We start from the raw sequence: 10,879 nt of genomic DNA, 5'->3' as shown, positions 1-10,879 counted from the left end.
CCTTCCTATCTCTCACTTTCATTTTTAATTTAATATCTGGGGTGGTTGACTGCCCCTTTTTACTTGAACGTATATTCTTTCTTATTCCTAATATTTGTTTAAGGAATCATGTCACATTTTACGTTGGGCTGGCGAGGACCAATTATGCGGACAATGCTCCTGTTGTTAGTGCTCTAAAAGAGTTTAACTTGCTCCAAAATTCTTCAGTTTTGGACTTCTCCTACTGTGAAAAAAGATTTAAAATGCTACTAAATAAGCTGTTAAATTAGTTGGTAGTCTATCTTTACCTGTAACTAGTCTGTAAGAAATGTATTAATTTCAAGACTAAATAAATATTATTATTATATTTTCCACAAAGGAACCAAAATCAAGTAAGTTTTAATGCGATATGGGAAAAGCCATTTTCTAGGAGATCTAACATCATTTTCCCATATTGCTACACATCCATTCATTCATTTTCATTACTGGTGCTACAAAATCTGCATCGTTCAATCTGTTATATTCTAGGATTTGCTTTAATATAATTTGAATTAATAAAAATCTATTATTTACAGAATATCGAAAATTTGGCCCCATTATCGCCAGAGGTAATTTCGCGTCAGGCAACAATCAATATTGGCAGGATTGGACACGGTAAGTCCACTTTTGTGAAAGCTATTTCCGGATTTCAAACGAAAAGCCATTTTTTATGCAATGCCACGACAGCAGCAGCAACAACCTATCTGCCAATGCCACAACAGTCGGCCTATCGACCACATCCTGGTCCACCTGGTTGCCCTCCACAACCTCAACATCCAGGCTATCCTCTACAGCAACCAAGTGCACCAGGTGGTTACATGGGTCAAATGATGCCACCAACAAAACCTGGACAGGCGCCAATGCCCAGTCAGCCACCCATGCCCGGTCAACCCCCAACACCCGGACGTCATGGTTATAATGTATGCTAATACAACTAATATTTTGTTTGGCAATTACACTGATCTTTCTCGTTTGCAGGCTTTTTTATTGCATACCTGCAACAGCTGATTTATTAAAAACAACAGCTTTGTCCTTTACACTTACCATCTCACCCATTGTAAACTTTACCAAGTAGCGCAACTAACAGCTGATCGCTCAAAATTTGGACACACACACAAACATCACTAAGGGTCATATTACGGAAATCTTAGGGAAATTGAAGTTAAATTTTTAAACAGACATAAAATGTTATAATTTTGGAATATATAGCATCTAGGACACCTTAATTGCAGTAATTGAAAGAAAATGTTTGCTTATACTCAAGTATGTAATTATTTTTTCTAAATTTATCTTTAATATCGATGCAATGATTGATCCAATGCAACTCTGGTCTTCCTACTGTTCTTGATTCCACTCCATTCGAGTGCCTATTTTCACGGCCTGTGAGTGCCTTCCAATCTATTCGCAACATAACCTCGAATTGAGCTGCCAAACTATATAGTAAACAATGATCTCACCAATGGCACGCGCGGTTGAAGGTGAATATGAGCCACCCATTGTAAATTTTGGTGAAATGGGTCCAATTAGATGTAATCGTTGCAAGGCTAATATGCAATTCGTAGATGGTGGTCGTCGTTTCCAATGTCTAATGTGTAAAGTAACAACAGATGGTAAAAAACTCTTTCACTTTTACTTGTGTTCATTGATCCATATTTTTTCTCAACAGTACCAACTGAATATTTCCAACATTTGGGCCACACCGGACAGCGTGTCGATAAATATGAACGTCCTGAACTTGTATTGGGTAGATGAGGTTTTGTGTAAAAAATATTTGGGTACCGATAGCTCTCAAGGTAGAACCTCAACTCATATCCAACATCAATGCCTCGCATTCAATTGTGGACGCTTTACGCACTACATTGGATTCAAACAGTATGGACAAACATATTGTTGATTCCAGTGGTAGGGCCACAATTTCAAATGACGGGGCAACCATTATGAAACTATTGGATATTGTGCATCCAGAAGTAAAACTCTAGTCGACATCGCCAAATCTCAAAATGCTGAGGTAAGTTTTTTGTTATATTAGAATGTGTAGAATAAAAATGCTGCTGCCACAGCAATGTCCTCCAAACTTATTCATCAACAAAAAGATTTATTTTCTAAAATGGTTGTGGACGCTGTACTTTTCCTTGGAGGATCCAACGTCATACAAAAAATATAAAATCGCAATTTTAAATATAGAATTGGAATTCAAGGCTGAGCGTGAGAATGCTGAAGTACGTATTGATAATGTTCAAGAGTGTCAGAAAATTGTTGATGCTGAATGGCGTATTCTGTACAATAAACTAGCCAAGTACTACGCCAATGTTGTGTTATCCAAACTACCAGTTGGTGATGTTGGTACACAGTATTTTACAGATCGTGAAATGTTAGTGTACCAGAAGAAGATTTGACACGTACTACAGCTAATGATATTAATTCAAGTGTTTTGGGTCAATGTGATTACTTTGAAGAACGTCAAGTTGGTGGTGAACATTTCAACAATTTCCAAGGTTTGATAGTGCGTTTGACATTCATTTTATTTTTGTAGTTTATAATTATTTAAAGGTTGTGTTAATGCTAGAACATGTACATTGATTTTACGTGGCAGTGCCGAACAATTCTTAGAAGCGTACAATTAAACATGATTCTATTGTTGCTGGTAAGTCAAAATACAACTTGAAAAAAATGTCTAATCTTAAATTGTTAAGTAATATTATGAAAAGATTGTGTCCAACTACGGAAGAAAAAACTATAAAATTTATGTCAGTGAAATGATAATTATTGCTTTTGGTTGTTAGTTTTGAGGCATCGTCTTCGAGTACCTTCTGATGTTGTTGTTGTAGCAGTGCTTAGCCCCATCCAATAGGTCTGACCAATCACAAATTGTCCTCCAACTGGAGTCCGAGGAAACTTGCTGTTTCAACAGGGGTGGACCGTAAAGAGAGGGGTGTTAGAGGAGTTGGTTCCACATTACAATTGAAGAGATGGTTGGTATCACGTGGGGACACATTGCAAGCAGGGACATTTTGTATGTTGTGGTTGCTTCTGGATAGGTAAGAGTTTAACCTGTTACAGTATCCAGATCGAAGTTGGACTAGGGTGACTCGCGTTTTCCTAGGGAGCGTGCATCCCTGTTCTGCAATTTTAGGGCATTGTTCTTCTGAATTCACCGGGCAATTCCTGACATAGAGGTCCGACGCCTGTTTATGGAGTTCACCAAGGACCTGCTTATGTTTTTTGGCTTCATACGGCTGTGTTCTCAGGTGCCGTATTTCCTCATAGTGCTTACGGGGGTGACTCCTTAAGACCCTGGGCGGTGTGGGCTCATAAATCAGATGTCTGTTGGGATGCCCAGGTTCCTGGGTATTCAACAGAAACTTTTCGGTTAGCATTTCATTTCTTTCACTTATTGGGAGTATTATCGCCTCATTATGTAGATGGTGTTCTGGGGACATAAGGAGACAACCCGTGGCGGTTCTGAGGGAAGTATTTTGGCAGGCCTGTAGCTTCTTCCAGTGGGTAATCCTTAGGCCTGGCGACCATATGGTGTAGGAAACAATAGTGACTCTTTCTGGTGGTGAAGATAGCTATTAATATGTACAATTTAAACAGAAGTAGGGATATGACACCGGTTTGAATGTGAGTTTTTTTTGAAGTTATTGCAAAAAGCATTGAGGATTTTTAATATCTTACGAGGTACCTTTGTAAATGTTTCTGAGAATGAAGAATGAGACCTATTCAAACTCAATTTTCACCAGGACATTGCCGCTGAGACTTTGCTATACTTTAACATACAATACTTTACCCCTTTTTAGCACAACTATCATTTTTGATTTTATTAAATTTTAAAAATGTTTCTTTCTCTACAGTTCAGCATATCTTTTGCCAACACAGGTTGGCGATGTGTTTGCGCAGGACCGTGCCTTCGCTACTTTATAATGAATTTCAATTCCCATCACTGGATATTGCGGCGCGCGATTGACCAACAAGACGATGCCACGAGACCTTTGAGTATTCTTGATCTGAAAATTAATATGCAACGAATTTGTACAACAAACGAGCAACACACACTGAAATAATCTTGGTTAAAAAGTATCTAAGAATCTAATAATTCTAAGTTTTTTTCTTACGTTACTAATCTAAGCTTTTTATGCTCTAATTAAAATAATATTCAACAATCTCGTAAAATTTGCAAAGAATTTTAAAGCAATTTAATTGCAACGAATTTGTCAATCATTTTTAACCAAGGTTTATAAACTAGATGTATAACAAAAAAGTATTTTGAATATAAATATTTGTGACGAACTTAACTGAAATAATTCTCAGTTTTTTCCTACGTTACTATTCTAAGCTTTTTATGCTCTAATTAAAATAATATTCAACAATCTCGTAAAGTTTTCAAAGATTTTTAAAGCAATTTAATTGCAACGAATTTGTCAATAATTTTTAACCAAAATTTATAAAAGAGATGTATAACAAAAAAATATTTTGAATATAAGTAAATGCTGATGAATTAAACTGACAGTACCAATACCATCAACTAAATGGTCCTTATAAATATTGTACTCACATAATTCAAAACAAAAACTTACTATGAGTACCTACGTTTATTATTGCAAAATCACGAAGAAAGAAAATTGCATGAAGTACCCTCAATCTAAAATTATTGCACTGAATGTATATATCGCATTTTAAACGAAAAAATGTTGAAAACTTAAAAAAAATTAAATCGGTATTTAAGTGTAAATCGATCCATGAAAGCATCGTAAAATAACTTATGTTTTTCTGGTAGTTAATGTTATCGTTTAGCCTGGTTTTGTTAAGAATTTTGTTATTTTTGTGGTATAAATCAACATTCAACACAAAGCTTCTCTGATTATGAGTTGCAATACTTTTTGGTTTAGGTTGCGATATGTAAAATTACATATTTTTGTAAAGGAAAAAATTTAATTTTTGATTTTTGATGGCCTTGTTTATTTAAAAAATGTGTGGTTTTGTGAGCTCGAGGCCTTGCTTTGAATAAAACACTGTGTTAGTATTCATACATTTATTTGGTCGATATTTCGACTTCAATCTGAAGTCATTTTCAAGAATTTTTAAAAACACAACATGAAAAGAAAATAAACAGAAATATATAATTTATATTACATACACACATACATTATAACACATTTTCCACGTCAATTCCTTCTAATTCCATTGCCTGTTGTAGTCTTGCCTGAAGTTCGAGTTTATTGCCGGTTGTATTCAATCCACGGGCTTCCAACTCCTTTTTCAGTTGCTGGATCCTTAATTCACTTAACTTCGCCATGTCCTTGTTGTTCTCTCTAACTCTGGAATTTATTCAACAATTCCTCTTCTGACACCAATTGTAACGAATTTACTCGCAAATCCTCTTATTTGCCCTTCTGCTGAGTTCGAATCACTAAACTGTTGAATAAATAACTCCAATATGTAATAATGCAAAATGGCCTTTATTAAAGTACTTCACAATAACACTCAAACTGTGCAACGAATAGCTTGCTTAATAACCACACTGATTGATAGCTAAAATGAAACTCTACTATTGCCCGCCAGATTGCGTGCTTAATCAATAACTGCTTGATACCTCAACTCAAACTGAATTCCAGCGCCTCTACATCTGCTGCCTTTTATACTCTCTGATATCAAAGTTCGCATCTTCTAGGCTCTTCCAGAATCTACTAGTCCATCAAAATTCTCAGCTGCAACTACAATTGCTCGATTTACAGCTTCTCTTATTGCATACTTTTAGGAGTATCTCAGATATATGCATGTGTTTGTGTATTGATTCTCCGCTGGTCGTATACGTACATGGTACATATATGTAGACGCAATTATTGTTTCGTTTATGTAGATACATAATTATTGAATTATTGATGTGAATTCGCGTCACTGCTTAGCATCGGCTTAGAGATAGCAGCACCCCTTAGTTTTGCTAATATTCGTAACAATACCATGCTTATTATACTATGCATTTCTGACAGATGGTAAATGCCACTTGCTGGCGGAAATGCAGCCAACTTCGCTTTTGCTCTGGTTCCAGGGGGCCTTCTGTATTGCGATGCGAAAGGCAGTGCGATTCGAAAATAAATTGCGATGCGAAAGGTAATTGAAACTGTGTAGCGCTATCGCATTGCTAAAAATGTAGCTTTTTTATTATTCGCTTATTTTTTGCTTGAGTATGCATCACTGAACCAGTGTTGCCAGAACTTTTTCAGAAAAGAAGCTAAATGGGCAAAAAAAAAAGCTAAAAAAATCTTTTAGCTAAAAAAGTTAAAAATTTAAGGCAACTTTTCAAGTATTTAATGCATTTTTCATAAGCATCTTAGCATTTTCAACAATTTATACATCTAGAAAAAAATGCAAATTAATTCTTATTCCAAATATAATTTACAGATGCAATCTGTGTTTTATACAAATATTTTAAAGTCAATCATTTGACCACTCTTCTACTACTGCTACAACTATTTCACTGCTTGCAACAGGATATACATATAAACGGTAGTAGGTGTGAGATAAAAATATACATAATGTCTTAAAATATTTCGATATCACAGGATTCTGTATCATCTGATGAATTGCAATAAATATTTGATTTGTTCATTAGTTCAATGAGATCGTTTGTAAATCATGGCAGCACTTATTTTCCTTCCTTAGTCTGTACCTTACATATAAAATTGAATTTAATATTTTTAAATGTAACCTGTTACACTGCTTTGTTTTAACATTGTTCATGGTGCTGAAAATTCGCTGCCCTTTGGCTTCAACACAGTTGCATTATGGTCCAACAAAAGTGGTGTAATGCTTATTGTTTGTTGTGCTCTGCACAATATTTGTATAATGTTCACTGTTGAAAATCCTCCCAGTTCAGAAATTGAACCGGAAGAAGTGACCGTTAATTTTATTCTTAAATTATCACGGTCCATTCTTTGATTACGGACAAATTGTTCTTTGGCAAAATTTAGCTTTTTCCTATTTTGAATGTAATTCCCATGGTTTTGGAAATGTTCTTCAAATTGTTATTCTTCTCGTTTAGGACTTTTATTGAGTTGCTTTGGTTGGGTTCCATTTAGTCTTCCATAAATTATTGGCCGTTGTCTTTGCGTTGGGCGTTTTAAGTAACCCTTTGGCCAAATCTGGGTGTGTTGCCATGAAGTCCACTAGGATTTCAAATTGTTGCTTTTGTGTTTGTTTAGTCTTTGGAGCTGCCCTATATATTTTTAAAAGAATGTGCAATGAATATAAAGATATCAATTTATAAAATCATCAATTAATACTTACAAATTTGAACAATGCGAATGCCTATTAGTTGTAGCAATAAAATGCGAAAATCAATGCTGTTTGACGTTCGTTTTCGCTATACAGAGTGCTGGCAATGCGAAAAGGGAGAAAAATTGCGAATGGGCAAAATGTGAATGCGAATGTCAAAATATTCATGCGAATGTCAACATACAGAGTACCGATTTTGCGATTTCGCTTATGTTTTCTTTCGCATCGCAATACAGAGTAGGCCCCCTGCTTCTTCCGGTGAACATCAAAGAGAAAAGTCGAAAAATAATCGACAGCGACAATAAAATCTTAAAATAAATTATCAATCGTATTATTTTAAAAGACAAGATTTTAGCCTCAGGTGTGGGGTGTTTCCCTACTGCTCCCACATTAATATTTCGCCATTTGAAGATTTTGGAAAAAAAGAAAACTTAACCTATGAAAGAAATGCATAATACACGTTCCAATATGAAATCATCAGTCAGCGGTAGTGCTGTTCAAAGCAATAAAGCTAGCCAAAAACCTGCAGATGTGAAAAATGTAACTGCTGCCTCCGTTTACAGTGTTACTAGTGCACCAAGTGCTTCAGCCGCCACCGATGCCACTTCTGTTCATACCGCTGCCACTACCAATTCTGGCGCAGTCGCTACAACCACCACCGCTGCCAATATTATCAATTTTGCCGCTGTTACTACAATCACCGGTGTTAGTACAACCACCACCGCTACCACTACAAATTCCGCTGCTGTCAGTACGATCACCACCAATGCTATTCCAAATGCCATTACTTTCGCTACTGCCGTTGCTGCAACCAATAGAGCTATCGTAGCTGCTAGCCCTGAAATCGACGTTGGTGTTGGCTCATTTATGTTAAACGTCGACCGTGTCACTCCTGGCGTTTCAGTGCCCGCTGTTAGCTACAATGCAACCCAAATGGTCCCGTCCGATGACGTAAACCACCTTCAGGAGCAGCTAAAAATTTTGAAATTAAAACGCGAATTAGCAGAGCTGTAATCTCTAGTGCCACAACCAGACATTCATTCTGACATACGCCTCCGTAAATTTATTCATTTTGATGGGCTCGATGCAGCGGTCCCTAAATTCAGTGGTGACAAACATTACGACATATATAAGTGGTTTTTGCTATTTGAGGACTACGACGACGCTAATAATTTTAACGAACGACATAAGTGCTTAGCTCTGAGGCGATGTATGTCTGGCACAGCTAAAGAGTTCGTATTGAATCAAGGGCTTGCAGATTATCTAACACTAAAAACGTTACTAGGTGCTATGTTCAAACACAATTGCTCCCGGCAAGAGGTTTACCGCCAGCTACGAGCCCGTAAATTAAAATCGTCAGAATCTTGCGTAAGTTACGTCGTTCCAATGCAGTCAATCGCCGCACAATCCGACAAAGCAGAGCAGGAGTTAGTCGATTATATCATTGACGGGATCCCGGACCATAGGAACAGTATAAGCATTTTATATGGCGCCAACACGGTTAGTGACTTAATCCGACGTATGAAGTGGTATGAACAACGGCGTCAGAATGCTACTTTTAGGCCATCGAATACTTCTTCGGTACCTACCGAAACAAAAGTTTTAGCTGTTTACGTTTCGGCCACTACCAAAGCGGCTGCCCGAAACCACAGCGGCCAGTCGGACCGTGCTTTACCTGTCACCAGCTTGGACATATGCACCGCGATTTCCCGAAGAAAAAAAGCCAGACGACCAGTGTTGCAGCTATTTCAAGTGATGAATATGATTATCTAGAATCTAAGCAAGAGGTAAGTGTGGCCTTTTATGAAAAAAATCGAGGAAGATGGTCAGGGTTTACAAATACTATTTCTCTTTTTGATTCCGGCAGATCAATTTGTATTGTACGGAAATCGATTGCTGAACGATTTCTGTAGCTATAAAATATTGCAACACCAACGAAGTTCGTTGGAGTCGCTAGAAGCAGAATTCATTCTTTTGCACTATACTGTGTGCAGTAAAATTTCAAGAAACTATTGAACATATCAACATACTTGCAGTTCCAGATGAAACTTTAACTATACCTTCAATTCTTGGTCGAAACTTTTTGACACAATTGTTGTAGACGGCAAGACTTTGGAATAAAATGCACGAGAATATTTGTAACAACACTATTTGTAATGTTTTTATATCTGATAAAAACGGATTCATTAATTACATTCAATTGGTTATATCGAATTAATTCAGGACTTACTTGTTCGTGCTCTTCCAATGTTTCTTTTCAAAAGAAAGAACCAGATACGCACAAACAAGATGGCTATTAATACAGAGTTGCTTTGTTAACAGAGTTGCTTATATAGTACGTATTTTAAGGAATATAAGAAAAGGTTTAAAGTACTCGGTACATAACTATTTGATATTAATTTCTATCTGTAACATCCTCCTCTCCGTGATTCGATTCACTGCCGGGAGAATCACCCTTTACGTCGAGTACGGCAATCTTTGAAGCCGGCCTACGTAAATTTCCAGCAGCAGTCTTCACCAAGACTGTCCTAACTTGACCATCGGCTGCCGCCTTTGCTTCCAGGACGATGCCTTTCTTCCATTGCCCACGGCTTTCGTTGTCGTCGCATACAATCACCACGTCGCCAACACATATCGGCTTTACTTGTTTGAACCATTTTACGCATCTGGTCAAAGTCGGAAGATACTCGAGAACCCATCTTTTCCAGAACGTTTGCTTTAACTGCTGTGATATATGCCACTGCTTTCTTAGACATCCCACTTCTGGTACCTCAGCTGCTTGGACGAAGTTGGGAGACCCCAACAGAAAGTGGTATTGCATATTGCGCAGCGATTTACATCCGCACACGTATGGGCAACCAAATAAAATCTTCTCTTTTGGTTGCGAAAGGCAAAGTTGCCCCCATAAAAGCTGTAAGCTTACCCCGCTTAGAGCTATGTGGTGCAGTCCTACTCGCAAAACTGGCTTCAACTGTTCGAAAACAGCTCGACTTACAAGCATGCAACACATTCTTATGGTCAGATTCTGAGATTGTACTAGCCTGGCTAGAAAAACTTCCATCGACCTGGAAAACTTATGTGGCCAACCGTACCTCTCAAATTCGAGAATATCTTCCTAGCGGCACCTGGCGCCACGTATCTAGCCAAGACAACCCTGCTGATCTTGGCACACGTGGTTGCAAGCCGCATGATTTGATAGGCTGTTCACTTTGGGGGCACGGACCACAATGGCTTTCTTGCCACATTTCGTATTGGCCAAAGCCGAAAGCAGAAACGCAAGGTCGAAGCATATCACGCACTCGAGGAAGAGGACGATATTCTTCAATGTTTCTCCTCATACTCTCGAGCTCTTCGTGTGATTGCATACGTGTTCCGCTTTGCGAACAATGCCTGTAACAAATCCAAATCGGTGGCAACAACACATAATCCCCATCTGACGTACAAAGAGTTGCAACATGTAAAAACGCGGCTTGTGGCAATGGCATAATCTCGCCATTTCGGGGCGGAAAAGAGCGCCTTACAAAACAAAATGCCAATAAGAAAAAATAGTTCCCTTCTAGCTCTTGATCCATTTCCATGGCCGATT

The 10,879-nt window shown here is 37.7% G+C and overlaps 1 protein-coding gene and 1 pseudogene across 1 annotated transcript; both read left to right on the top strand.

Annotated features, from left to right (window-relative positions):
* The first annotated feature begins 249 nt into the window (after nucleotides 1-249).
* Nucleotides 250-10,879, top strand: part of LOC137254195 (T-complex protein 1 subunit eta-like) — a 101,178-nt pseudogene continuing 90,548 nt past the window's right edge.
* LOC137254016 (uncharacterized) lies at nucleotides 2,674-9,863 on the top strand. The gene is made up of 2 exons (XM_067791673.1): nucleotides 2,674-9,080; nucleotides 9,161-9,863. Exon 1 carries the CDS (start codon nucleotides 7,732-7,734, stop codon nucleotides 8,305-8,307), a length of 576 nt encoding a protein of 191 aa, XP_067647774.1. The 5' UTR covers nucleotides 2,674-7,731; the 3' UTR covers nucleotides 8,308-9,080; nucleotides 9,161-9,863.

This window comes from Eurosta solidaginis, chromosome 5 (genome assembly GCF_040869045.1).
Source record: "Eurosta solidaginis isolate ZX-2024a chromosome 5, ASM4086904v1, whole genome shotgun sequence".
NCBI classification, from domain to species: domain Eukaryota; kingdom Metazoa; phylum Arthropoda; class Insecta; order Diptera; family Tephritidae; genus Eurosta; species Eurosta solidaginis.
This window is presented reverse-complemented; position numbering and strand designations above follow the sequence as displayed.

Excerpts from the sequence above, each read along its gene's own strand:
- LOC137254016 (XM_067791673.1), top strand. The coding sequence starts at position 7,732 with ATGAAAGAAATGCATAATACACGTTCCAATATGAAATCATCAGTCAGC.